Consider the following 27,029-nt stretch of genomic DNA (forward strand, 5'->3'; position numbering starts at 1 on the left):
CTAGAGTCAAGGTCTTGGGTCCTATGTATGATGAATGGACTTGAGTTCGCGCATCTGGGCAGTTATCATACCTAGTTTTATCCAATCCATGACAATGAAATATTTCAAAAAAAAAAAAAAAAGAAGGGGTATAGTAACAAGAAACCAGCTAGACACACTGCCAAGAGTGAGAAAATACAAAAAATAATGGATGCTCACTAACAGGGTCGAACTGTTGACCTTGGCGTTATTAGCACCACGCTCTAACCAACTGAGCTAAGCGAGCTCTCCCACCTCACAGCTACACAATTAAAAGCCATTGACGATACACAAAACCGGCTTGTACTGTCCGAATGTTCGTTGGTGGATCTTGGTTCAATGTTGCTAAACATATTACTTGTCTTCCCTCGATGAAACACCGCTATAACGTGCTTGTCACTAGATATGTGTTGAGAGCTAATTTACTACCAGATGACTGTCTACTTGTTCTCCTGAAGTCTCTACAAAAACCACCCAGATTGATCTCTCTTCTTCAAAAGAATGCCCTCTACAGATCTCTGCCAATTCCACTACCCGCCACTCCTGCTTTACTGAATACACACTTCAGAAAATTCTGGCAAGACCAATTTGATACTCTCATGGCTAAAGCTGTTACCTCTGGACATCATGTTCTACTTCGAGCATGTCGTCCATGTACTTCTAAACCTGACCCTATACTGTATCTCCCAATGTCCAATACGGCTAGAAGTCGCCTAGTACGCTGGCGTCTAGGTCGATTCGCCAACATGCGTGAACAATGCCCCTGCTTTTCTGGTGAATACATCACTCGTGACCACTTTCTCTCTTGTCGTGCTCTGGAGTCAACCCTTTGGGACTCTCTACCACCATCTCCATCACCTACACTTCATCGTCTAGACTTTGCAATTAGTAGTCTTCCAACTTCCGCTGCTTCAGGCCCACCACCATATTGGTCTGACTTACTTCAATTACTATATGCAATTGATTGTCTTGTACATCCTCTTGCTAATATCGCCCCTGATCCGGACCCTGGTGATTCATGGCTTCCCCCTCCTCTGCTCCCTGCATAGATGACCTATTTGTATCTGCCTTCCATCTGCGTCGCTACGGTGGTAAGTCATATCAAAGTTCCCAGCCGATAGTCGAACCAGAGGATCATTTACAAATACATTAGTCTACAAGCTCTTTTCTTACTCCTAATCCTTTTTTCCCTCATACGCTCTCTGTTGGGTTTTTTATATTTTCTCCTCAAATTTAACTTAGTTCATCCTTTGTGGCATTTATGCTCTATAGAGTCGCCCATACATTGTTGTAAATAATAAAATTAAAATCTTTAACCTGAGCTAAGCGAGCTTGTTGACCACAAAATCTGTAAATACATTTTGACCCAAATGCAAAAAAAATTTTTTTTCAATCATTTTTTCTTTTGAATTCAAGTATTAGACATTCCCAAAAGCTGTAAATTCTAACTAGCACTTGTTCAAAATTATTCTATAATTAGAACCTAAATATAATACGGTTCTATTTAATAACCATACCTTATATTTTGATATGTTGTATGTACTAAAATCGCACTATTTAACATATAAAATCGCATATAAAATCATTCCATCGATCCTTGATCGACAGGTACATAATATCATAACACTCATAAAAAAATAATAGCATAAAAAATATCCTGAGTTATACATTTACAACTCAGGGTTACTAGATATTCCAATAGAAGATCCCATTTCGAATAATAGATTGGCTACACTGATAAGGCTCATCAGTCATTAGTAAATACAGCCAATAATACCAAGTGAACACAAACGAGCCATAATTTTACCCACGCTTTAAATAACTATAAATACCCCCTTTCTTTCAGAGATGAAAGAGGGATTCACTTTGAATAAGAATAAAAAAGCCTACAAGCAATATTAATCTTATTCTTCCTGTTTTTTTTATCTTTTATTTTTCCGTGTCAAACAAACCGTTTTTCCACATTGTAGATCTTATTACAAGGTACAGAAACAAAAAAAAATTGACGCATTTTCCTTTACTTTTCATAGTTTTATAAAGTTCTGAAGTCTTAATTAAACATTTCTGGCAAAAATGACCGGACTTCGAATTACACCACATATATTCTTAATGGTAAGAAAAGGCATATTAATGAATATTTTTCTATTCGTATACACAGTTATGTAGTCTTAAACAGCTAATACTGACGTTGCTATGTAAGATTAATATTTGGTCAAAAGAAAAGAAAGGTCTTTACCATCGAAAAGACAGCTTAAATTTTTTACTATGGTTATACCGCCCTCTCCAATCAGATTACTTCAACGTGATAATCACGTGACTACATTTTTTGCAATTTTTGTGTTTTATTAATTTTATAAATTTAACTTTCATCAGCAGCTGGTATAGTATAGTGGCAGTACATCGTGTTGTGGCCGCGTCGACGCAGGTTCGATTCCTGCTACCAGCATTCTATTTTTACAAATTTTGTCTCGAATGTAGTGCGTGTAGTGTTTATGTTTTTGAAAGGCTTTTTGTGTGTTCTGTTGCTTGTTTTTCCTTACGATTTCTGTAGCTAATGTAAACGATTGAAATAATACGATAACTTTTAAAGTACTTTTTTTTTATTATTTTGCTCGACTTGGACGTTAGTAAAGCTAAATTGTACCTTAAGTATTTATCTTGATTCAACTCAACACGCTTATATGTTTTTTTGGAAAGAAATTATCCTTGTCTGTCAGATTTTTCAACTATTTAAAAAACAATCAGGGTCTTTTCACTCGTTTTTATATTAAATTGCTATTATATAAAAAAAAAAAACAATTTTACATTGCCTTATTCTTATTATGCCATAAAATAAATTCTTATGCACAAATCATCTTAGTGTAGGGTCAATCAATAAACTTTCTTATGCACGTTTAAAGTTCAGCGAGAAAGAGAAAACGTAATGTATTAAAACAATGGTGAAACGATATTTCACTAAAACCATTATCTTGTAATTAAATAAAATGAGTGCCTTTTTTTTAAAAAAAAAATATTCAAATTAATAAATAGATAAAATATGAAGTTTATTATAGTACATTTAAATTAGTAAGGGACAAGATAAGACTTGCATTTAGAGTGATATTGTAAAAGAAGGTAAGGGGGTCATAAAAGCTCTTTTTTTTTTATGTTATAAAAAATTATGGGTGAATAGTTTCAACCATATAATTGCCGGGCACAAGTCCTCTTTGACCAGCAAAAGCAGGATCTATACGTTCTGCAGCCCACCATCCGTCACTTTGTTTACCAAGAATACCAATCACCTCTTCTGCGTGGAAGGACATTTCTCCATCAATCTAACCAGAAAAAAAAAAAAAAAAAAAAAAAGGTGAGTTGGTAAGGGCAACACATCGCTTGCAAAATATATATATATATATAGATATATATATATATAGATATATATTTACCGTGGCTTCAAAGGGCCATTGGGCTTTTGCATAACCAATATATCGACTTCCATCAAAAGGTTGTGGTGCTGGTGTTTGAGATGGAACTATATTATTATTGCTATTATTGTTGCTATTGAAGCTTCTAGAGTCGGATTGAGATGGGTCTTGAGGTTGCTTACCTAACTGACTCATAGGTCGTTCCTGCTGTTGTTGTTGTGGTTGTTGTTGTTGTTGTGGTTGTTGTTGTTGTTGTGGTTGCTGTTGTTGCTGCTGTTGTTGCTGTTGTTGTAATTGCTGTTGATGCTGTTGTTGCTGAAGTTGTTGCTGGTGCAATTGATGCATATGCTGCTGCTGATTTTGTTGCGGTTGTGGCATTGCATAATTCTGTTGTCCCTGAAACTGGTTTCGATCAGGAGTTTGATAATTACTTGGTATATTCGCAGCAGTCATGGCAGCAGCAGCAGCAGCAGCTGCAGCTTCTTTTTCCTTTTTCTTTTCCTTTTTATTACCCGTGAAAAATCCTAACGAGAATCTTCCTGCCTTGTTGTCTTTCTCCTTGGATTTCATAGAGGATTCACTGTATTGTTTCGTATTATTCTTTGCAAACCGTTTCTTGTTTTCCTCCTCCACCTGCTGTTGTTGTTGTTGGTATTCTTGATTAGCGATTTTAAGAGAAGAAACACGAGGCATGGGTGTACCCCCACCACCGTTCATGTAATATTCACCGGGTGCTCCTCCGACAGCGGGTGTTCCTCTAAAGTTACCATTTTTAGACGCCATACGATCATCCGTCGGCATTTCCTCTTGCCAAGGTGCAGGACGAATCCCTCCATCCTCCAACCCATTTTGAACAAGATAGCCTCGCATAGCATTACGATCCAGTGGTTGTTGATTATAGGCTACCGTATTATTCAAATCCATCTTTTGTTGGATAGGTGACATTTGAGACAATCTCCTGCCTTCAGCAATGGCTTGTTGTGCAATCGTTTGTGGGAGTTCAGGTGTGGGTTTGACAGAGTTTGGTATATCGATGGTGAGCGGAATAGCAGGTCGATGAACCTTGGGTTGATGCATAGTTTCTAAACGATTCTCTCCCACAACAGCAGCAGCAGCAGCAGCAGTAGCAGTAGCAGTGGGAGGAGCAGATTCGGGTCGTGCAGGGTTGTCATGATCGATATGACCCATCACACTATTTCGAGAGATGGAAGCGGTTCCATCAAACATTTTGGCATTCAATGCACGTACAGGTAGTTGTTGAGGTCTTCGAATGGATGAAATGACCCATTTTTCGTCCTTGGGTGGTGGTCTAGGCATTCTATCGTGATAGGCCTTATCCTCGGCATCCTCTTCTTCATCATCATCATTGTTATTGGTAACATGAAGATTAAGTGGAGATTTATTATTATTCTCGCTCAAGTCTTGTTTGGGGGATAACAAAAGAGAGGATGTACGTGTACTGAAAGCAGGACGTTGGTTGGGTACACTTTCTGGTGAAATAATTTCTTTCTCGGTGTTTCCGATAGGTGAAATATTGAGATTGTTGTTGGTGTAAATGGGATTGGGCATTGGCTTGTATTTCTTATAGTTGTTGCTTTCTGCACTGATATTGGAGTGATTTGAAAGCAGTTCTGCTGATGCGATGGGAGTGCTCGAGGATAAAATGGGAGAAAGGTTAACAGCAGAAGGACTGTAAAGTTCCTTGTGGTTGTTCAAGTCGTACTGACTCGTGTGTTGATTACCATTGAGTCCAAGTGCATCATAGATACCTGAAGAAAAGTCATCCGTGTGCTCACCGGAAGGATGGTGTGGAGAGACACCGGCGTTTTCAGAAGTGATGGAGCGAGCGGTCATGATGGGAGGAATCGTCTGAGTGTTATTAGCATAAGATGTTCTGTTACTAACGACGTTTTTGGTAATAGGGACGATATTCTCATGCGTGTTCATGACGGGTGTTGGAGAAGCGATATCATCAGAGCTACTGAAACCGCGAATATTTAATATTTGTTCAACTTCTTTGATGGCGGTACTGACAGGACCATAACTTTGATCTGTTGTGTTTGTTACACCACTTAAGGGCTGAGCTGACATTGGAGTAGGTTGTTCAACCTTATTTCCACGTTTCTCATCCAATGTATAATGTTGAGGAGATGTTTGCATCAAACTATTTCTTTCATCTTCACTTGGAGGTGATGACGCGTTATGTACTTCCAAACGTTGCAATTGACGATCGACCGATTTCAATTCTTCGTCAGGATTGGTTAGGATGGTGACAGGTATGCTTTTCACTGTCGCATTGGATTCCGATGCTCCCCTTCTAACTGATTCGGGTAACGATTCCAAAGAAGTTTTTTTAGTAGGAGCTGATAAAGGCTGATGATCTACGTAATGAATAGTCGCTGCGGTATTGGCGGCAGAAGGGATGGGCGTTGTAGGTACTACTTCAGGAACCACGGATTTCGTCTGAGTTGTATTATTGTGAAGCACTTCATATGACAATGGGGCTTTTTATATATATATAAAGATTATATAAATAAGGTAATCGATCATCATTTTCTATTCATATTAAAAAAAAAAAAATTACCTGGTATTCTAGTCCCTGTGCCATAACGTGACACAAAGCTCGTAATGTCTTTCTGGACGTCAGTTATTTCTAAAGCAGTTCGAATTCGGTCACAGCACTAAGTGGATCTTGTTAGTATCTATCATTACCAAAAGAAAAGGGGAAGTTATATCAGTTTACCTCCTCATCGATACTAAAGGTACTAGTCATCATATTTGAAAACCTAATAGCCCACAAAAAAAATAAATAAATATCGTGCATGCTGTATATATATATAAAGGTACTTACGACCATAAAGTACTTCTCAAATAGCTGATACGCTTCACTTCCATTTCCTGAAACTTGTCAGCACTGGAAGTCCAATCATGCACCCATTTTTCAATTACGGAATTATAATTGTCAACAGATCTTCGATATACTTGATCTAATTTGTTAAAAAATTTGATTTTTTCTTTTAGAAAGACTTTGAGAGATATAATAGGATGCAAATGATTTTTTTACCAGCAACGGTTACCATTCTTCGTTGTTCATCAATTTCCTTTTCAATCTATCGTCAACATGGTAAGACAAATTGATAATTTTCTAGAATTAATTATGAATGTATTTTTAATATTTACCTTTGTCAAGTCATCATTTGAGCCATCAATGGAAAGTAGACTGTAGCTTTTTAACATTGAATTCAGTTTTTCGCATTCGATGGAGTAATAGTCTCTTGCCTAGTAATATAATTAAATTTTTTTTTAATAAATGTATAAATAAACTTGGTATAACCATTTTGTTTTACTCGTGCGACATCAGCTTCGTGTAGGTTCTTGAGTTGCCTTGAGTTCTCCAAGTATTGCTGTTGCTGTAAAAAATAAAAAATAAAAATCGGGAATATGGTTTCAGTGTATATAATGAATAAAGTAGTTTTAAGGGTGATTGTACCATTTTACGGATATCTCTTTGGTCTTTCAGGAAACCGTCTAACGGTGCCTCAAGGTGATCTTTCAGTTGTTGAGCTAGATCGATATGAGCACGAGCTGTAGCTTCCAAAGTTGAAGGGATACGTAATAAAGTCTCTGCAAAAGTATCTTCTTCAAATTCTCCCACTCTCGAATGTTGTGCAAGCTTTAAAAGTCTCTCTCCATAGTCTTGCTCAATATTGGCTCTACATGTCCCCCAGGGGTTTCAGTCTTTTTTTTTTTGTGCGCATGTATGTGCGTTGGAATGTATTTACCTTGCTTCATATAATTTTTTGATCTCTTCGCAAGTATCTTTTGATTTTCTTAATCGACTCATGATAATTTCTACACCTTTGTTTTTATCGTCCTAATACCCCCATTAGAAAGAGAAATCAGTTTCTTTTCTTTTTTTTTCTTTTATTTGGTTTGGCTTAGAATGTTGTTTGACATTACCCAAAAGGCGTCTGAAAAGTTTGAGCCCGGAGGCAATTGTTGGTGCGTATGAACTATACTTGAAGCCATAGCACTTGTTTTATTTATTTATTATTATAATAAAGATTGGTTCTCGAAACAAAAAAAAAAAAAGTGGCCAAGAGAATAAAAATAGAACTGAAAGAAAAAAAAAAAAAAAAAAAAATAGAAACGCAGTGACCAAAATTAAAAATAAAAAAAAGGAGGGCAAAACTGGAGTGAAGGATTTCTATACTTGCTACAGAGACGATCACTGATCATACAAAAAATACAAGTCCTGAATCGAAATGGAATGCTACTGGCTAAGAAAGACATATAAGCAAACAGGAAAGAGTTTATTGGCCGCTTCTGTCCATCCCTCTCCCCGCCCCCAAAGTTAAGTTATGTTGGTAAGGAAAGAGAGAGAGGGAGAGAGAGAGAGAAAATCATTGGTCACTATAGTGACTTTGGAATAGCCTTGGCTTTCCTCGGAATTGGAGGGTCTGCAGAGGCAAAAGAGAGAGTACAGTGCTTCCAGCATCAATTGGTCACATATCTGAATGCCAATTGGTCACTTTTTTGAACTCCAATTGGTCACCCCACTCTTGGCTTTTTTTTCATTTCAGCATTGCACTTGGAAAAAAAATCATGATTGTTATTTCTCGCGAGGAAGTAGTATGTTTGTTTTATGCTGTGCCATATAATAAAGATAATGTTAGAAAATATACCAAGATCATCGATGAAACGAAAGCTATAACTACAATCAAAAAGTTGGTATAAAATGCAAAATTTTATTACATAATACTTTATACAAGATATTGGATACCTTGGGCGCCACACCTGACAATTCATCTAGTATTTTGTTCTTCTTTAAGTCTCTTTTACTTATCGAAGTCTTTGAATTGCAGCTGACTGTAACATAAACATTTTCTGCTAGTGATCTCTCCTTTAATCCGACTATCATCGACTGAAGTGATGCCATATCATCTAAACTTCATGGGATGATCGATTTCTGTTTTCCATAAAATCTGCTTCATTGTCATTACAAGCTACTACTGGAACGCAGATAGACAATTACCAAGCTCTGACTTGCTTGGGAGGCTTTTGCAAGTGTTTCTATTTTAAGTAAAGGCTCAAACATTATGGATGATGAAACAAGCAATTAAATCATCCTGACATAAGCTTGTTTATCAGCCTACAAATAAAAGCTGGTTCACACACTTCATTCTTCTCCTTTTCTTTTCCCTTAACATACTTCTTTTATTGTATGAGAGTAACCGATCACGTAAAAAGGTTTGTTTAGTAGTGACTCTTGTTTCTTTGAAAAGAAGCTAAATTAGAAAAGATATATATTGTGATATTGCGGCTGCGGCTAGTCTTTGCTAAAGGAGGGCAGTGTTCTTGAGTTTTTGGAACTCAAGAACCGTGAATGGCTGTGACTGCACTGTATATAGGTGCAATCGTACTGGCTTGCTGGTCTTGACTGGAGTTTTTGTAAGAAACCCCAAAAAACAAGACTTTTGTGCACAAGAGTTATTTACGCGAATTGGTTCGACGTCAACTTGTATACGTCAAAAGAGACGAGTGAAATTAATTTAGAAACAGTTCTTAGATACTGCGTATCTCCCACTAGACCCCAAATCCACAACATATGAATTAAGATATTTATCAATGAATGATATCATGTCAGAGATACAGAACTACAGCTTAACATTTCAAGACAAACCTTTTAACGAATTCAGAGTGTGGTGCACCTCACAAAAACTGTAGTATTTGGATGCGGGGACTGTCCGGTTTTAATTGAAAAACATGCGCTTGAGTATTTCAAACATTCTGATTGGGTTAAGATAAAGCAGGAAAAGCTAGAGCTAAGATTATCCTTAAGAGGCCTATACGTATTAAAAGACCAGTTTAAAGGTAAGTAACGTGCTTATTATTATCACTATTACGGTATTAATAATTATCACATCGTAGATGCATTATCGGAACACATCGCTACATTACCTGACAAATATAAAGAATATATAACTGGCCTCAAACAAGACGGATATAATATATTAGGATATTGTAGAAAATCAAGAACCAAGGAGGATAATACTAATGTAGTTGCATGTCAATCGACGTGTAGACCATTGCGTGATTCTAAAAAATACGTTTGAAAAAAATACGGAGTTCTAGACATTTCCATTCAAACGATGGCCTTTTGTTACAGACAGAAGAATCACTTTGAAGAAAAAAAAAAAAAAAATAGTTTATTATTCTAACGGACCTCTTTTAAGAAGCTCTACTTCTTGTTCATAAATCATGTTGACTGTCTCAATTGGCAGGCCTAGTTTTAAAAGCTCAAGACGACGATTCCCTATCTGCATAAGACTATCATTCCATTTCGCCTCTGTTCTTTCTTTTATACATGCTTCCAGAGCCACAACAGACGTCGACTTTTCACTGTCATTGGTAGTATTCGAACCTGATTCACTTCCACCAGCATTACTGCCATTAGCTCCAGTTTCAATTTCAAAACGTTCCATAAGCTCATCATACACGGGAGTTTTTGTTTTTTTTTGTTTCTTGTTTTTTTTTTTGCTCTTCTTATCTTCGTTACGAATACTTGCAATAAACGTTTCTTTATTGAAAGGCTTATCTTGAATAGTTCCTGTGTCAGTAACCCAAGAGTTGTCCGTAAACCTATCAGAAAGATGTGGCTCCAATTCGAAGTACTGGGGACATTTAAAATACTTTTTCTACGAATATCTATAGGTGAGCATGGTATAAAGTAGAAGAGTCTTGTCGCTTCTCCATAATACGCCAACATATTCATAATTTGAGTGCGAATAATTTTCTTTCGTTTGACGCTATGCTTGGCACATTGTAAGAGTCATCCGATATCATTCTTCCCGCGGAAACTGACTTTAAGGGACAACAGTTTGGGTTGCACCCCCAAAATGACTAATTTTGCGGCTTTGATGACCTCAAATGAAGAAAGAGAAAAAATTCCGCATTTAGCAGACAACCAGTTCTGCAAAAAGAGGTAATACAGGTTTTTTTTTTTTTTTTTTTTTTTTTTTTAAAAAAAAACCAATGGCAGTTATAGCTTTACTCTAAGCGTTCATTGAATAGGGGATAAAAATTAAATGGATTGTGCTATGACAGAGTAAATTCCGTTCAAGGCTAAAACATCTTTTGAAGACCCTCTCCCCCCCCCCCCACATTTTGACCTTTTCCGCGGGGGGCTATTTTTAGGCTAGTTGAGCTAATTTGGGTATGGTGAATTAGACTAACCAATGAAAAGTGAGTGGGACACATCATGCGGCGCTAATTCATATTAGGACAAAAATGTCCCACGATTTTTGAGAATCATATAAAAAGGACCTGGATTTTAAGGAAAATAGATCTTCACTCAAATACAAAAATATAAATTAACAAATATGGATCCTGGTTATACTCTTCTCCAACACATCAAGACTGTGCCTAATTTGATCAATGAGGATCCTTCTATTACTACACCCAAGAATTCTAGCTTTATGGATATGCCCTGGTCAGAATTCTCTAAATTGTTGAATAACAAGCGTCGTTCTTCTGCGTCTGCAAGTAGTACTTCTTCTCAATCATCGTCTGATGAGACTCCTGAAAACTTTTCTCTTGGTAACTGGGACTCCATGACAGGTTATCAAGACTCTGAACATAGAACTACCTTATAATTCTATACCAAAATACCAATTTCATTTTTGCATTCTTCTCTCTCTCCAACAACAACATTACTAGTTATTATAATAAATCTTTTTTATATATAAACATCAAAATTTTAATTTTTTTTTTTTTCCTTCTCACGCATCTTACTCCTTTAAGAAATTTGTTTATCGTCGTACAATGTTATTCTCACGCTACAAAAGCCTTCGGTCCGTAAACAACAAGGACTTGGATCCACTTTTATTTTATGAGCATACTCTTGCACAGCATGTGGAAATGAACCAATCTCTCTTTTATTTACTTGAAACAGCCGTAATAGAACACTTACATGATGATCGCTGTAGAAATAATTACCGCTATCTGCGATTGTGGATTATGTATATTCTTTATCTGGACAATCCACAATTCATGTTGCCAATGTTGAATGCCATGATAGATAACCGTATCGCTGATAAGCTGGCAACTCTATATGTAGTAATAGCCTATTATCAATTGGAGTCAAACAAGTAATATTTCTTTTTGTTGTTGTCCATTTAATTCACCTAATCCCAAATGATAGATTAAGGGAAGCCGAGAGCACCTTACTCTTGGGTCTAGAAAAGAAGGCTCAACCTATCGAAAGCCTAGAACGTACTTTGCATCAATTTCACAAGGAACACATCATTGTCTTTAATACAACTTATTATACATTGAAACAGTTCAATATAGATTACAATCATTACTTGGTATTCATCATATACAGCTCCTTTCTTTTTTTTATTTTTATTTTCTCATTAAAAACGCACTCCTTAACCAGAAATATCCCACATTAAAAAGTCAGCTGGCCTGGATTGATGTAGAACTTGGACATAGCATACGTGCAGGCATTTTAAGGGAATGTTGCCATAATAAAATAATGTCATTGGAAGAGTTAAGAGCTAAATCTAACTCTCTAATAACCACCGATGGTCGTTTCGACGACATGACAAAGGATATTGGTAAAAAAAGACGTGGGGTATCGGAGTTTATTTGTTTACTAAAAACAGTTGATGTTTACTAAATTAGATACAGTGTTTAATACAATCAAAAGAAAGGGCTTATCGTTCAAGGTCATCACACCCAAAGTAAATACTAAATCACACTCTCTCTCAGGGGAAACATCCCTTCTTTATGAACAAACAACCATTCCACCACCACCACCACCACCCATCCCACCCTCATCATCGGAGGTAATTCCCACAGTGACTGAAGGGGAAACCGCTAATGTAGTACAACTGCCTCACAATGATGGGTTTATTCAACATCAAATAAAAAGCCGCGAAGTGGATAAACATGATGATTATCACATTTACACCACACATGCACCGAAGGACAACCGTCTTCTTCTTCAGTTGGGGGAGACTTACCACGTGTTAAAGAAAATAGGTCAAGGTGGCATGGCTCATGTTTATCTGGTTCAAAACACAAACACCCTCTCCTTTTATGGCGTAAAGGTACAACAACCTCCACATCCATGGGAGTTTTATATCTTGCATCAAATGCACAAAAGAACCCTACAACAACAACAACAACAGAAAAACAAATTGCTCGTTTTACCGGTGTATGAATTTCATCACTTTATCGATAAAAGTTACCTTATCATGCCTTATTTTCAGCATGGCACTTTATTAGATGCATTTAATTTATATCGCAATAAGAAGCAACCACCTTTACCCACCATGCCTGAACCTATTGTTCTCTTATTCATATTGCAGTTATTACAACAGGTCATTGTGTTGCACGAAATTCATATCGCTCATAATGACCTCAAATTAGATAATATCATGATGGTAAAAAAGTCAACCTCGAGCGAAAGATTGCCCTCGCTCGTCATGATTGATTTCGGTCGTTCAGTGGATCTAAGCCTATTTGAAAACGCAATGTATAAAGCAAATTGGCCACCCCCTTGTGCCATGTCAGATTATCCATTCATCAACGAAGCTTATTCTCCCATCTTTGCGGATTATTGGCAATTAGCCACGATGGCTTACTTGTTATTATTTGGAGTACCCATGCAGTATGCTTTTAGAAATACCGGCGGCGGATTCTGTATTCAGAACACGATTAAACGTTACTGGCATAAATCAGTATGGATAAGGTTCTTTGAGACCATGCTAAACCCACAAGGAAAAGATCTCTCCCAATTGATACAGGCAATGGAGGTTGAAACCCATGACGTACCTAGAAATTTAATACTTGACTTTATTAGTCTACTTTCCATCGGCTCGGCAAACCTTTGAAGCGGCGGGAAAGGCCACCCCCCCAAATTTATTATATTATCGATTTTCGCTCTCAGCCCTTTTTAGCTTTTTTTTTTTCTGTTGGTTTCCCTCCCCACTGCTACGTTTGTATTACGAGTTAGTTAGTGTCAACACGAGTTTAAGAGAAAGAAAAAAAAAATATTATAATGTATTATATTTAGAATCGAACAAAAAAAAGAAAAAATTAATAATAATGTACACAAACAAAAAAAAAACCTATCTCTATGTTCGAATATGAATTTTGCCAGACTTTGTCATACATCTCACACCCTGTTTTCATCAAAAAGTCAGTCCATGTCGATGGTTCTGTAAAAAATTAAATAAAATATTACCTTATAAGGCTTATATCCTTCATGGAAAAGACGAAGACTATCCACCTTTAGACCAGAAACGGAGTACATGCTGATTTGAAATTCTAAACCGATACTCATGCCTAACTCTGGATTCGTCTCGCTATGGTTACAAATTAAAAATTATTAATAAATTGTTCCTCACACTCTCTCTCTCTCTTTATCTCTCTTTTTGATATCGTATTACCTTGTACTGAATGTACCTGATAAGACGGGTCCTCTATCTCTTTGTGTAAGTTTACCAACTTCCCATCGAATGGACTTCTGAACTGGATCGTACATGTACTGTCCTGAATTACACGTGGCATTTACACTGGTGGTGCTTTTAGGCATCGGTAACACCAAGACAATTTTCTCAATCGGCTTTCCGTCCGTACTTCTGGGTTGAATAGATATATCAAATCGGCCTCCGTTCTTGGTTGGCATGATCTGAGGCTTGATCTGTAATGGCATGGCTTGGTAGGGTGAAAGTGTAGCTCTAAATGTTTTTCTTACACAATTCAGAAAACTAATTCTTTTTTTTTTCTTTCTCTTTTCACATTACCTATAGGACATTAACTTGAACTGTCCATCGGGTGGCACAAACGATAAAACCTTTTCACTGTCCCATTTACGATATCTACAGCCAAAAAAAAAAAAAAAAAAAAAAGACAATTGTCTTTAATACATCCCTTCTATTCCCTAACATCCATTACTACTAAAAAACTCACCTAACACATGGGTGGAAACTAACATCATCAATGACCTTGGCATTGACAAAATTCAGTGATAAATCTGGCATGCCTGATAATTTACTGTTGGCTTGCACATTACCATGAGCTTCACAGGATACCACAGTACCATTTCTATCAGCACCAACATAAAAAAAAAAAAAAAAAAATTCGTTAGCCCCTCCTCTCTATTTTCAAACCTCTTTCTCTTATATGACTCACGCAGCAATCGTAGCATCAATTTCTTCAATAATATCGAAATAGATTTCATTTTGTGTATATTTTACACCAGCTTTTCTCCATGGTATGTTGGACATACTTTGAGGGAATTTGGGTGCAACACTATGTTATGTTAAATTAATACATGTCAATCACGTCAACAATTTTTTTTTTTACCCTGCAGCAGCACCCACGGTAGTCATCATTTTGTTCATAATGGTGGGCGGCATGATGATCTCCTTTAAAGCATTAGGCTCCGTTGTTAATGGGTAACCATAGTCCAACATTTCTTCCAGTAACTATAGACACGTATACCGTCAGCCCTCCCCATATCGTCTCTCATCTTTTTGTTTTCCCTAAACATGTACCTGATACACGGTGACAAAGTTTTCTCGAATCGATAATTCAGAGACATCACTTAAATAATCGGTTAATATGTCAATGATACGATGAATAAACTCAAAAACAAGCATGGGGTCGACTAATAAAAAGTTGGTCTTTTAGGGTTTGTACTATTGCATTTAGACGAAAGCTTTTTACCTTCTCTTTCGACCGGACATAACCAAGTCAAATCATCCCTTAAAACGTTTAATAACCAATACTTGTTTGTTTCTAAAACAGGAGGAACATCCTCTCGAGTGAAAAAGGGTTCCTTGATAGATAATCCACCACCACTTTCTTCCATAGAACCTGGTAAGGAGTTCATAAACTTTATACATTCGTCATTGAATACGTCAACAATTTGTCTCGAGATGATGCCACGCCAATGCTTTTCGATAATAATTTTTCTAAATGATAATTTTTTTTTCCTTTTATTAAACACATCTCTTTTATTATTCACGTTCCTCTTTTTTTTTTACCCTTGTTTGTTGATCACAAAGAGTGAATTAATCATGGCTTGAAAACTTTACGCGACAGATGGAAGTAAAAAGGGGGAGAAAAAAAAAAGGGTAAGATGAATGACCGCATCCTTTGGGCCCTCTCTCTCTTCAGACTGAGTTTTTTTCTTCCTCTTATTCAATGCCCGACCCGTGATCATTGTTTTATGGGACGTGGTGGATCATGATAGTGGATTGAAAAACACAGCAAGATTAAAAATGTCATTGCGTTTTCTTAATAGTTGGTTACCTTCATATTAGCCCAAAGATATACATATTCCGTATTGAATGTAGAAATTGAATAATGGTTCATTTTCCCTGTGACGTTCATCGGAACCTAAACCATATCAAAAAGGCAGGATTTTTTTTTTATATGTAATAGATATTTTTCCTTCTCACCTTTTTTCTTCAAAAAAAAAAAAAAAAGCAAAAAGTCTCTCTCTCTCACTCTAGACCCTTAATTACTTATGAACACTCAACCATGTCGGGCAAAACTTCAACAGCTTCACCTCAGCCTTTAGACTCTTCAACAGATCAACCTTCCGATCCTTCAAACGATCTCTTGAATATCAATACGAATGAAGAGTACGTTTTTTCTTTTTTTTTTAAACAACTTATTTACCCTCTATGTTTTTTTATGTCTAGTTATCAAACAGTATTAAAATCACTCAGTGTTTTAAAACACCAGTTAAAAAAAGCTACTGAGCATGTAGACCTTTTAAATAAACTAAAACAAGAAGCCTTGGGAGACCCCTATGCATTTATTATCAGTTTAAAAGAGGTATACCCATTCTTCCCCATATGAATGTTTCCCCCGGGGAAGAGCGCTAAAAAAAAAAATAACTAGAGAAAATCAAAAAGTAAAGTACCCAAATTGCAAAAAATTATAACTGTGCCAGATATTGATTGGAGCAAATACAAGTTTTTACCCGAATCTCGTCTTGTCCAACAAAATAACGCAGTGAACGAATTAGCGCAACAACTTTTGAATCAATCCAAAAAATCATCTTACCGTGTAAAAAAAAACCAAAAGCAAAAGCAAAAGTTTACATCGCTCACATATTTTCTTTCTATTTTAGAATATCTTGGATACGCCTATGCAAACAGAATATACCTCTACTCCTCCAACACCTGTCAATATAGCCAATCTTCAACAAGAACTTGTCAAAGCCACACAAACCATGCGTCAAATCCCTTCACGCGCAAACTCTGTATCCGATTTCTCGGATGATGAGGAAGATGAACCCATGACAACGTCCAAAACAACTCCTCGACCGAATGGACAATTCTACAATACTACACCCATCAACACAACCTGTGCTGGTAAAGGCATTGGTAAGCGAAGGACGTCCATGATACAGACAGGCATGGAGAGGGACTTGCAGGCAAGTTCAATGGATATGTCTGAAATAGAAAGGTAAAGGAATTTGGGAGAATCAAAAAAGTTTTTAAAGAACTAAACATCATTCATAGTCCTTCATTATCAAGGTTACAGTCAATTGAACCTCGTACACCGGATGATTATTTCTCATCAGATAATAATCCAATGGTAAAATAAATACGAGTAAAAAAATCCAATTTTTTTTTTTAACAGGACGATATATTGCGTAGGATGATCCAAACCGTGCGCCAACATTTAAACAACCTTGGTCCGACGAAGAACAACATCGATTACAAGAGCTATTAATTACTTTTCCAGATGAACCCATCCAGGCTCAGAGATTTCACAAAATATCAAAAGCATTAGGTACACGAACACAACGTCAAGTCGCAAGTCGTGTACAGAAATATTTTATAAAGTTGGCTAAATCGGGTTTACCCGTACCTGGCAGAATTACCATTCCAGTAAGTTCTCTTACCAATCATCATCATCTCCTGACAGCTCATCTCTTTTTCCCTCTCTCTCTCTCTCTCTTTACTGCAAAATTTAGCCTTCATGTATGCCAAAAGATAAAGAAGGTGTCAGTAAAAACAAGAACAAGGGTAACCCAAATCGTGTTACAAAACCAAATTTAGGTCCCAATAATAGACCTTATGCAACGGTGGCAAGTACAGGCTATGTCAGAACTTCAGGTGCTCATTACGCAGAGGCTAGAGGTCCTCCCGCCGTATTTATGTCGGATGACGAAGAGGATAACAACGTGAATGCAATGATGCGAAAAGTGAACACTGTAACTAAAGACAAAAAAAGAAGAAATGGGTTTTATCTATTACAATAGCTAATACACCCTTTTTTTCCTTTAGGCTAATGGTACTTCAGAACCCTCCGAACTGGTCATTCATGAAGGGTTTGCTGTAAGTGAAAAAAAGGAGGGACACCCTTTTTATATAAACAATTTATTTATTTTCAATTCATTTAGTGCGACGGGTGTGGTATAGAACCTATTGTAGGAGTGCTTTATAAATGTACTGTATGTGATATCAGTGAAGAGGTTGATTTATGCGGAAGTTGTATGGAAAAAGGAACCTTCACCAATGGTAAGTCTTTTTATTTACACTCCCCGCAATGGGTGACATATATAACTCACCGTCTTTCATTTTAGACCATCATACAGTGGATCATACTTTTGAGGCAGTGCGTACAGCCAACCCTTTTCCTTATTATGCAGATAATGATTATAAATCACCAGAGCATCTAGGTGAATATAGTTATTTAGGTTTTCAACAGTAGATGTATTTGTACAGAAAAAGATTTTATTAAAAGCAATGATTTTTTTTCGAAATGTTGTAAATGGGTATTATTTGCGCAATGGAAAATGAAATAAATAAATATATATATATATATGTGTGTGTGTGTGTGTGTGTATGAGTATATATAAAAGAACTGTTTACACTTTTTTTGAGTTGCAAGACATGGTGGTATGATGATGTTCTCGATTCAGTGCATCTACATTTTTTTCACAAAGCAAGATGGATTTAACCCAATCATGATGTAAAACCTCTTCAGCGGTAATTCGAGTTTCGGGATTTGGATCCAACATCTTGTAAAGTAAATCAGAAACTGTAGCAGGTAATTTTTTAAAGTTGGGGAATGTCCGAGATGGATAATGACGAAGGTAATTACGAAATTCTCTGTCCATCGATTTATCAGCACGAATCCATGCATGTCCGCCACGATACATTGAATACAGGACGATACCAGCAGACCATATATCAGCATTTGAACCCCAGTATTCATGATCCCTTTCAAAAGCTTCAGGTGCAATGTAAGGTTCTGATCCTACCAAACCATGACTTTTGTGTCCAGTTCTTTCCCAAGCACAACGGAATACATCAGATACACCAAAATCCGTAATCTTTAGTTTACCATCCAAAGTCAATAAGAGGTTTTCGGGTTTGATGTCACGATGAGCTACACCCACTGAATGAAGATAGGCAATCCCTGACATTAATTGTTTAAAGCAGCATGATTGTTCAATATCCGTCATATGTTCTGTCATAATCACAGAGAACAGGTCACCACCAGGACAGTACTCCATCACTGTACAATAACGATTTTGATCATCCAATACTAGATCAATGGTCTCAACGACATTGATATGATGAAAAGTGGATGAAATACAAAATTCACTTGTCAATTTCTTCATGTATTCCTTTTCTGTTTCTGTCTTGTTTCTTTTACGGAATTGCTTGATCGCGTATAATTTCGATTCTCCCAATTTATCCACCGTATTTAACTTTTTACTACGACAGATAGAGATGATGGCAGTAGATCCCTTTCCTAGACGTTTATAGCATTCACCGTATTCACGAAGATTAGCTGTATTTAAACGGTGTAACTTTGCTCTTGTTGGAGATGAGTTCATAGATTCATTGGTGGGGATCGTGGAGAGTGTATGACGGGTGGAGGACGACGGAGATAATCGTGCACGCTCATTACTATTTCGAGGTGTGGCTGGCTCTGATTTGTGTTGTTGTTGTTGTTGTTGTCCGTGCAAATGTAATTGTTTACAAAGCCAATTTTTTCCATCTTCAAATGTTGTATCAGAAGAAGTCCAAGAGGAAGAATCTCTTGAATTTCGACGACTGCTGTTTGTTGAAAAACTCTTCCGGTGTGATGAAAAGTGAAATAGATTTGATAGATGAACCATGTTGTTAATGTTAGTGCCCTTAGAGCAAAAAAAAAAAGGGGGGAGGAAAAGAAAAAGAAGAAGAGAAGAAAAAAATAATTTGATCGTTTGTCAAAAAAAAAAAAGTAAAATGTAAGGGAGGTCGAAATTGACTAGTTTTATAAACAAATTTTTTTTTTCTCTTATCCCTTGAGTCCTCAATAAGGAACTTGATCGGAGACAGTTTAAACAATTATTGATAATCCAAGCATGCTTTATCCAATGAAATCTGTTTCATTGAGTCTTTTTTTTATTATTCGATTGGCGATATTCGTCGGCCATGAAACTCTGCTCGGGGTATTTCTTGTTGTTATGTGGGACAACTTGCACACCCATCCCAGGTTGTCCCCCTTTTTTAAGGCCCCCCCTTTTTTGTTGTTGTTGTTAACAACTAACAATAATATGTATATTGGAGTGAAAAAAAAAAAAAGGATAGACACTCATCGATTCATACACATTAATCATAAATATCTCATCCACATTTATCCCATCTTCTTTTTCGTTCTACGATACACATAAAAATCTATTATTAATTTTTTTTTGATCCAGCCACTATTGCCGAGTTTGAATTCGCCCTTTATCTCTGTCAAATCTTTTACAAATGATTTAAATAATAGCCTCAGATTTTTAGCCTTCCAAGAAAACTACTAGCCCCCACCCGTAGCTCAAAACTTTCTTTTTGCAAAATAATCATTCTACATGAGTTTGTCATTACATAATCATGGATGAGTAATTGCCATTGTTTGGAATTGTAAGAAGATAATACCTCCCTCGTATATCTTAGGCTGCTTAAAAATCATTCTAGACTAAAAAAAAAAAAATATCAAGTCTCCGATTTAGATATGACGAGAACAAACAACAGGCCAAAAGAAACATGTGGGGGACTCAATATTAGAGGTCGTAGCATAGATACCAACAGTGTTGCCTCACATTGGAATCAAATATCTTCGAACAAATAGAAATACGGGCATAAGGTCCAAACTCGTATCCACTCCAATCTAACTATTTCTCCCACATCAATGCATTTTAAAAAGATCATCATACGTAGTGTCTCAAACCAGCTCTTCTATTTTGTTTCTCATTAATGATGCGAATTTCCGCATAAAAGTTTCTAGCCCTTCCTTATTATTTAGACCTGTCAACTTTCCTTTTTTTTAAAAAAAGATATCATTGTTGCCTTGCCAACTACACACACAAACACACACACACGCAGCGTTGTTCTTAAGAATTAAAAAAAAAGTTCTTCTATTTATTAAAAAACACAAAAACAAGGTTTTTTTTTATCCAAAAAAAGTTGTAAAAGTCAAAGAGTAAAATTAAAAGAAAGATAATTTAAGCTTCCATAACGTTACGCTCGGAAACGTAGATACCATCCAAGAACTTACGGATATCCTTGTTCTTGACGAGACAAGATTGTTGAATATCAGCAGCGGATTGGGAAACGTTCTCGAGAGAGTTACCGGTGATGGTAAGCTCATCCTTTTGGTTCTTGGAGGCTTCAACGGTGACACCCTCACGCATCTTGACGTGGAAGACAACCTTTTGACCCAAGAAGTTACGGATCTCAACGGCATCAGCAGCATCAGAGATGATACAGTTAATGGGGAAATGTGCGTAGACATAACGCAACTTGTATTCGAAACCCTTGGTAACACCAACGATCATGTTGTTGATCAAAGAGCGGACAGTACGGATACAGGCAACGTGCTTACGGAGACCGTGATGGACAACGAAACGGATCTTGTCACCAACGAGAGTGATCTCGATGTTCAAGTGACGGAGGTTCTTTTTAAGAACACCACGGGGACCTTCAACAGTGATTTGACGAGACTTGATCTCGACCTTGACACCCTCAGGGATGGCGAGTTCGTCTTGCTTGTAGATATCCTTCATTGTTGATTTAAAAAAAAACGCCCTACAAACACTAAAATTTAGTATAAACCGTTTCTCAAAAAAAGCTATAATCATACAGTCCACAGTTGATAAATTGGTAGGTTTGGACAACGAATAAGAATGAACCCAGCCATAATACTTGATCTATTGATCAATGTACACATTCACATGCCCATTCCCTTTTTTTTAAAATTGCTTTGGCTCTTTTTTTTTTTCTCGCGTATTTAGCTGGTTCTCATTTCATCCATCCATCCATCCATTATCAAATCAAGCTGTATCACTATTTTTTTTTTGTATGCTGTAACGTACCAGTTGCTTTTGGTGAAGGGGAAAAGAGGAGGATTTAAATTTCACCATGGCTTCCATCGTACTTACACTCCTTCCCCCACTGTGCGGTTGGATTCGGATTAGCGCGGTCACGTAAAAAAAAAAAAAAAAAATACATTGAAAAGCCGAAAAATTGGTAGGCCCACATGAGTAGTAACAATGATTTGATCTGCTCAATGTCAAAATCCCATTTTATTTAAACCTAACTTTGACGCTTATGCTACATTTTTTTTAGACACCCATGTCTTATGCTATCTAATAGGTAAACTATATTTTGTCTCCTAAATCCTTATGCTATGAATAAAAATTGCTACTATTAAGATGTTCAGACACACATTTATTATTATTATTCTGTTCATTGGAGAGGGGGATTCTAGAGCTCTTCTTTGTTCTATAGCTGTAATCACTACAGATCTGACTTTTTTTTTCGAGAAAAAGCCGTATGGTACTATTACAAATGTATATATAAGTATCCTGTGATGATTTAACATTTAGCTTATTACCTACCTCTTCTTCTTATTGAATAGCTCTTTATAGGTCAGACAGTAAGCCTGATCCCTTGAATCTCCCATCGTGTTTTTTGGTTTGAAAAGAAAGGCAGACGCCTTTTTATTTTCGTCAATCTTCACATACAACAAAACAAAGGACAACGACGAAGGCCCTCTTTCAGTGCAATTTAAGTACCTTGAACGAGGATTCATTGGAGAGATAGCCTGGTGCCAACAGTGGCGGTAATTCCAGCTCTAATAGCAATTGTATTAAAGTTCTTGCAGTTAAAACGTCCCGTAGTCAAATTTTAGTCTTTAGGCGAAGTGGCCTTGTCTTCATTGACCAACCTCGTTTCCGACAAGACCTTATTGCTGAAGATTCTAATGGGTCTCTGAACATAATGATATTAAACAATGATTCAAAGACCAATGGCAGGTTCAAATGCTCGCTTAGAAAGACAACAGTGAACTGATGGATGCATACGTGATATTGGTGCTTGGTGCCATGGACAGTGTAAAAGTCGCATGATGGACCTGAGATTTGAATAACCCAAGAGAATACACGGCTGTTTTGAATGACATTGAGAGCTGCAGTTTGCATGATTTTGCCCTCACGCAAAAGCTTTGACATATCATGTTGGATTTTGGCTTCGGGTACAATTGGGATGCATGCCTCGGCACAAGCAACGTCAAATTCCACCATTTCGAAATCAAGTAAAAAGCGCATGTCTACCTTGAAGCCGACAATGTTTCGCGAGTCTGTATAAACAGATGCTTTAGACTCTGTTGACTCGGATAGGACAGTTTCTCCTACTTTGATTCGAATTATTTCATTGTTGATATGAAATACTTTTTGGAATATAGGTAACCAGAGCTGATAACTAAAGTCCCTTTCAGATATCTTGGCCTTATTATTTTTGTTTAACATAAACTGCTTTGAATCTAGCAAGTAAATGATTTCCCTAAAAAAATCAAGTATGCGCAGCTGATCTCTCGTGGCAGAGGCTGAAGATTCTAGAGTGCTGATGTATTTTTTTGCCTTAAATGAGTCTTTATCTACAATGCATAATTCTGAAATCATTTCCCAGCTGTCTTTTAGGGAAGCAAGAGAATCTGTTGGACTTATCATCAAGGAATTGTACTTGCTGTTGAGTTTGTTCCATGTATCTGGCGTGAATAAAGCTCGTTGGGAATGTCGCAAGTCTTTTTCCGACAAATCCAAAACATTTGATAGACCGCATTTCATCGTTTTTATTTGGTGGTAGTCTAATTTGTGTCCGGATTTGTACCGTTGATGAAGATCTTTACCGGCCTTAAAGATAGTGGCTTGTACATTTTTTTCCCATTGTGCTAGTGCTTGAGTTGGCTCTATTATCAAATGAAACAATGTCTTCAATAACAGTATCTTCAGTAGTGGTGGATACTTCGGCGTCGTTGGCTTCTTCATTGTCATCTTGATTATCAACCGTACTCTCCTTTACAAGCTTTATACGTTTGTTGATTTCATTAAGGTTTTCAGCAGATTCCAAAGTTAACTTCGCCTGACTGAGCAGCTGGTTAGCATGGTTGAGTCTCTTTTTTGAGTAGAGGGGTAATCTTTCCCCTCTTAACCCCCCCCCCCCTTCTGAAATATTCCAATGGAGTATAATTCCATGTCGCAAAATGACATCTTGAGTTGTAGTACATCACATCCTATCTGTCCACGATGTTAAAAATCAACATGACATTGTCGAAGCTATTATATGAAGAAAAAAATGCGCCGACTGATACCCTCAATGCTATACGAAATTTCAGTATCTTTTCTTGGGTGATTCTTATTTTTGGGTGAGCCAGTATGCAGCTTCTACACTGTTTTATGATGGTACCATGCAGTATCTATATCATATTTGCATTCATCAGTTTTAAGGTTGTCTTTTCTATCAAAAATTCCGGCTTACCATTTTTCTTTGAATATTTATCGAATATCCTTACGTTCAGAGACTCGATGTAATCTTCCATAATGTATATATATATATATAAGATCAGCAATCTTGTGATATAGACACGACACAGTCTTGTCGGAGTGAGCCGAACCCAAAGCATCTGCATACACAGGCTTCCGCGCATACACTGACACTGACACTGACAATGAAGAAGCCAACGACACCGAAGTATCCACCACTACTGAAGATACTGTTATTGAAGACATTGTTTCATTTGATAATAGAGCCAACTCAAGCACTAGCACAATGGGAAAAAAATGTACAAGCCACTATCTTTAAGGCCGGTAAAGATCTTCATCAACGGTACAAATCCGGACACAAATTAGACTACCACCAAATAAAAACGATGAAATGCGGTCTATCAAATGTTTTGGATTTGTCGGAAAAAGACTTGCGACATTCCCAACGAGCTTTATTCACGCCAGATACATGGAACAAACTCAACAGCAAGTACAATTCCTTGATGATAAGTCCAACAGATTCTCTTGCTTCCCTAAAAGACAGCTGGGAAATGATTTCAGAATTATGCATTGTAGATAAAGACTCATTTAAGGCAAAAAAATACATCAGCACTCTAGAATCTTCAGCCTCTGCCACGAGAGATCAGCTGCGCGTACTTGATTTTTTTAGGGAAATCATTTACTTGCTAGATTCAAAGCAGTTTATGTTAAACAAAAATAATAAGGCCAAGATATCTGAAAGGGACTTTAGTTATCAGCTCTGGTTACCTATATTCCAAAAAGTATTTCATATCAACAATGAAATAATTCGAATCAAAGTAGGAGAAACTGTCCTATCCGAGTCAACAGAGTCTAAAGCATCTGTTTATACAGACTCGCGAAACATTGTCGGCTTCAAGGTAGACATGCGCTTTTTACTTGATTTCGAAATGGAGGAATTTGACGTTGCTTGTGCCGAGGCATGCATCCCAATTGTACCCGAAGCCAAAATCCAACATGATATGTCAAAGCTTTTGCGTGAGGGCAAAATCATGCAAACTGCAGCTCTCAATGTCATTCAAAACAGCCGTGTATTCTCTTGGGTGATTCAAATCTCAGGTCCATCATGCGACTTTTACACTGTCCATGGCACCAGGCACCAATATCACGTATGCATCCATCAGTTCACTGTTGTCTTTCCAAGCGAGCATTCGAACCTGCCATTGGTCTTTGAATCATTGTTTAATATCATTATGTTCAGAGACTCATTGGAATCTTCAGCAATAAGGACAAAATCAGAAATTCAGATGAGATACTATAACTCATACCGGAACTTCATACTCCTTTGAAATGTTTCCGAAGGATGTCCAGAAGTTTACCCCCGGAATTGGGGTAGGGAGAGGGGGGAGGGGGGAGAGGCTTGCCCCTCTACCCAGGAACAAGACAACAATAAAGATTCAGGAATGGAATCACACCAATGCATAAACCAAGAAGTACGAGAACTTCACCGTTGACAAAAAGTTTTGCAAGGCGAATAAAGCCCATGATGTGTTCTCATCAATAACCTTGAAAAACGGGTGCAATTTCGATCTGATAGTTCCAAATAGTGTCGCAGCATATTATTCAGATAGTTTGGACGTGATAAGCCAAATTTTAGTCAGACACCCTTACGTTCAAGATTATGCCTTTGGTATCAAGAAATACATAAAAAGCAGCCATGTTCAAGCACTGCACCAACAAGCGTTTGACGATGAGCAGCAACAAGAAGAACAATAACAGTTTAGAAAACGACTCAACCATGTTAACCAGCTGGTCAGCCAGGCAGAGTTGACCTTGATGTTTACGAAAAACCCCAATGGCATCAACACACGTACAAAGCTTGTAAATGAAAGTAAGCTTGATCTTCATGAAGACAACAATAAGAAGCCGTGCATATACTGAGACTATCAGTGAAACCGAAGCTACAACATGGCATAATCAAAAAAAGGTTTAGGCAGAAACGAGCTTTATTGCTGCGCCGAAAATGTTGCTGGTGATAACGCTTTTTCAGCTTTAGTTATCCTAAATATTTGTTTGAAACATGTCAGTGTGTGTTTGGCAGACTTGGAAAAGATTTTTCTAGTCTAGCTTACATATTTTTCAATTCACCTATCCCAGGATGATTCATCTTCAAAATAAACCAATGTTTTTTTTGGCGCTATCCTTGCAGGTACTTAAACGTTATTTAGACCAAATCCGGCTATATGTATCATAAGACGCCCACTTATTTTTTGAGCTGTGAATTTTATGTTCATTAAACTACATCCTTGTTTCTATTACTCTATTATTTCTGCGTACCTCTCTAACTATCGTGCGTGTCTTTTATTGCTATTAAAGTACGAAGGCTACTGATAAGAAAACACTATCCCTGTCTTGCTTTTATTTTAAATTTGTATTGCTGTATCTTCGCAGCATTGGCCTTGCAATTAGGTAGTAGAGAGATTTGGGCATCTTTTATAGTCACAGATAAACGAGGTTATGACCACAAATTTTAAAAGTTTGAAAAAGAAAGGTTAAAGGAAGGGGGGCTATTTTTTTATGCTGATTAAATAAGAAACTTGAAACAAGATTTGATTATTTAATCAAATTTATTTACGTCAGAGTGTAATAATTAATTTATTTAGATAATCATGCATATGGCTTATTAGCTATTGGCAAAATCAAAGTCCTCCCTCAGGCTGGAAAATGAGAGCTGTGAGGGGGATTAGCTGTCACAATTGGACAAGAAATCAAGCCACCATGGATAAATC

General features: G+C 37.0%; 10 protein-coding genes and 2 non-coding genes across 12 annotated transcripts; 5 read left to right on the forward strand and 7 right to left on the reverse strand.

Annotated features, from left to right (window-relative positions):
- Positions 1–191: 191 nt before the first annotated feature.
- On the reverse strand, positions 192–265 carry EV154DRAFT_t147. The gene has a single exon. It is a non-coding gene; the product is annotated as a tRNA-Ile (tRNA).
- Positions 266–2,393: 2,128 nt separating this feature from the next.
- On the forward strand, positions 2,394–2,464 carry EV154DRAFT_t146. The gene has a single exon. It is a non-coding gene; the product is annotated as a tRNA-His (tRNA).
- A 712-nt stretch (positions 2,465–3,176) lies between these two features.
- EV154DRAFT_487853 (uncharacterized protein) lies at positions 3,177–7,266 on the reverse strand (the record flags this gene model as incomplete). Its single annotated transcript, XM_051599025.1, has 11 exons — positions 3,177–3,332; positions 3,444–3,529; positions 3,854–5,926; positions 6,007–6,103; positions 6,166–6,208; positions 6,274–6,409; positions 6,487–6,532; positions 6,603–6,701; positions 6,770–6,832; positions 6,913–7,135; positions 7,205–7,266. The coding sequence occupies 11 exons, from the start codon at positions 7,264–7,266 to the stop codon at positions 3,177–3,179; spliced, it is 3,084 nt and encodes a 1,027-aa protein (XP_051451071.1).
- A 2,076-nt stretch (positions 7,267–9,342) lies between these two features.
- Positions 9,343–10,682, reverse strand: EV154DRAFT_487854 (uncharacterized protein; the record flags this gene model as incomplete). Its single annotated transcript, XM_051599026.1, has 4 exons — positions 9,343–9,383; positions 9,790–10,120; positions 10,288–10,395; positions 10,659–10,682. 4 exons carry the CDS (start codon positions 10,680–10,682, stop codon positions 9,343–9,345), a joined length of 504 nt encoding a protein of 167 aa, XP_051451072.1.
- A 94-nt stretch (positions 10,683–10,776) lies between these two features.
- On the forward strand, positions 10,777–11,179 carry EV154DRAFT_530227 (uncharacterized protein). Its single transcript, XM_051603734.1, has one exon. It carries the CDS (start codon positions 10,805–10,807, stop codon positions 11,075–11,077), a length of 273 nt encoding a protein of 90 aa, XP_051451073.1. The 5' UTR covers positions 10,777–10,804; the 3' UTR covers positions 11,078–11,179.
- Positions 11,163–13,601, forward strand: EV154DRAFT_123312 (kinase-like domain-containing protein). The gene is made up of 4 exons (XM_051593962.1): positions 11,163–11,572; positions 11,626–11,791; positions 11,863–12,043; positions 12,111–13,601. The coding sequence occupies exons 1-4, from the start codon at positions 11,247–11,249 to the stop codon at positions 13,322–13,324; spliced, it is 1,887 nt and encodes a 628-aa protein (XP_051451074.1). The 5' UTR covers positions 11,163–11,246; the 3' UTR covers positions 13,325–13,601.
- Positions 13,446–15,589, reverse strand: EV154DRAFT_123210 (Mu homology domain-containing protein). The gene is made up of 10 exons (XM_051593961.1): positions 15,485–15,589; positions 15,165–15,412; positions 14,993–15,105; positions 14,802–14,923; positions 14,628–14,747; positions 14,406–14,540; positions 14,240–14,314; positions 13,883–14,173; positions 13,678–13,798; positions 13,446–13,615 (listed from the first exon to the last, which is right to left on the reverse strand). The coding sequence occupies exons 1-10, from the start codon at positions 15,517–15,519 to the stop codon at positions 13,568–13,570; spliced, it is 1,308 nt and encodes a 435-aa protein (XP_051451075.1). The 5' UTR covers positions 15,520–15,589; the 3' UTR covers positions 13,446–13,567.
- Positions 15,590–15,901: 312 nt separating this feature from the next.
- EV154DRAFT_530232 (uncharacterized protein) lies at positions 15,902–18,365 on the forward strand. The gene is made up of 10 exons (XM_051603735.1): positions 15,902–16,087; positions 16,148–16,283; positions 16,350–16,517; positions 16,582–16,919; positions 16,976–17,051; positions 17,114–17,347; positions 17,434–17,673; positions 17,747–17,797; positions 17,863–17,980; positions 18,046–18,365. Exons 1-10 carry the CDS (start codon positions 15,984–15,986, stop codon positions 18,171–18,173), a joined length of 1,593 nt encoding a protein of 530 aa, XP_051451076.1. The 5' UTR covers positions 15,902–15,983; the 3' UTR covers positions 18,174–18,365.
- Positions 18,227–19,697, reverse strand: EV154DRAFT_530235 (kinase-like domain-containing protein). Its single transcript, XM_051603736.1, has one exon. The coding sequence runs from the start codon at positions 19,591–19,593 to the stop codon at positions 18,331–18,333; it is 1,263 nt and encodes a 420-aa protein (XP_051451077.1). The 5' UTR covers positions 19,594–19,697; the 3' UTR covers positions 18,227–18,330.
- Positions 19,698–20,829: 1,132 nt separating this feature from the next.
- On the reverse strand, positions 20,830–21,882 carry EV154DRAFT_530236 (ribosomal protein L6, alpha-beta domain-containing protein). The gene is made up of 2 exons (XM_051603737.1): positions 21,814–21,882; positions 20,830–21,526 (listed from the first exon to the last, which is right to left on the reverse strand). Exon 2 carries the CDS (start codon positions 21,502–21,504, stop codon positions 20,944–20,946), a length of 561 nt encoding a protein of 186 aa, XP_051451078.1. The 5' UTR covers positions 21,505–21,526; positions 21,814–21,882; the 3' UTR covers positions 20,830–20,943.
- Positions 21,883–22,197: 315 nt separating this feature from the next.
- On the reverse strand, positions 22,198–23,400 carry EV154DRAFT_474237 (uncharacterized protein; the record flags this gene model as incomplete). Its single annotated transcript, XM_051597955.1, has 2 exons — positions 22,198–22,279; positions 22,339–23,400. The coding sequence occupies one exon, from the start codon at positions 23,398–23,400 to the stop codon at positions 22,621–22,623; it is 780 nt and encodes a 259-aa protein (XP_051451079.1). The 3' UTR covers positions 22,198–22,279; positions 22,339–22,620.
- A 1,247-nt stretch (positions 23,401–24,647) lies between these two features.
- On the forward strand, positions 24,648–25,474 carry EV154DRAFT_607626 (uncharacterized protein; the record flags this gene model as incomplete). The annotated part of the gene is made up of 2 exons (XM_051607624.1): positions 24,648–25,359; positions 25,425–25,474. 2 exons carry the CDS (start codon positions 24,648–24,650, stop codon positions 25,472–25,474), a joined length of 762 nt encoding a protein of 253 aa, XP_051451080.1.
- Positions 25,475–27,029: the final 1,555 nt, after the last annotated feature.

The sequence above is a fragment of the Mucor mucedo genome, assembly GCF_025094135.1.
Source record: "Mucor mucedo strain NRRL 3635 chromosome Unknown EV154scaffold_207, whole genome shotgun sequence".
Taxonomy (NCBI): domain Eukaryota; kingdom Fungi; phylum Mucoromycota; class Mucoromycetes; order Mucorales; family Mucoraceae; genus Mucor; species Mucor mucedo.

Coding starts and splice junctions, on each gene's coding strand:
- EV154DRAFT_530232 (XM_051603735.1), top strand. CDS start 15,984: ATGTCGGGCAAAACTTCAACAGCTTCACCTCAGCCTTTAGACTCTTCA. Junction 16,284..16,349: donor TTATTATCAGTTTAAAAGAG/GTATACCCATTC, acceptor AAAAATAACTAG/AGAAAATCAAAAAGTAAAGT. Junction 16,518..16,581: donor CCAAAAAATCATCTTACCGT/GTAAAAAAAAAC, acceptor TTTCTATTTTAG/AATATCTTGGATACGCCTAT.
- EV154DRAFT_530236 (XM_051603737.1), bottom strand. CDS start 21,504: ATGAAGGATATCTACAAGCAAGACGAACTCGCCATCCCTGAGGGTGTC.
- EV154DRAFT_530227 (XM_051603734.1), top strand. CDS start 10,805: ATGGATCCTGGTTATACTCTTCTCCAACACATCAAGACTGTGCCTAAT.
- EV154DRAFT_123210 (XM_051593961.1), bottom strand. CDS start 15,519: ATGATTAATTCACTCTTTGTGATCAACAAACAAGG. Junction 15,106..15,164: donor ATGTCCGGTCGAAAGAGAAG/GTAAAAAGCTTT, acceptor ACTTTTTATTAG/TCGACCCCATGCTTGTTTTT. Junction 13,616..13,677: donor AAGGATATAAGCCTTATAAG/GTAATATTTTAT, acceptor TGATGAAAACAG/GGTGTGAGATGTATGACAAA.
- EV154DRAFT_123312 (XM_051593962.1), top strand. CDS start 11,247: ATGTTATTCTCACGCTACAAAAGCCTTCGGTCCGTAAACAACAAGGAC. Junction 11,573..11,625: donor TATCAATTGGAGTCAAACAA/GTAATATTTCTT, acceptor CCCAAATGATAG/ATTAAGGGAAGCCGAGAGCA. Junction 12,044..12,110: donor CGACATGACAAAGGATATTG/GTAAAAAAAGAC, acceptor TTACTAAATTAG/ATACAGTGTTTAATACAATC.
- EV154DRAFT_530235 (XM_051603736.1), bottom strand. CDS start 19,593: ATGGTTCATCTATCAAATCTATTTCACTTTTCATCACACCGGAAGAGT.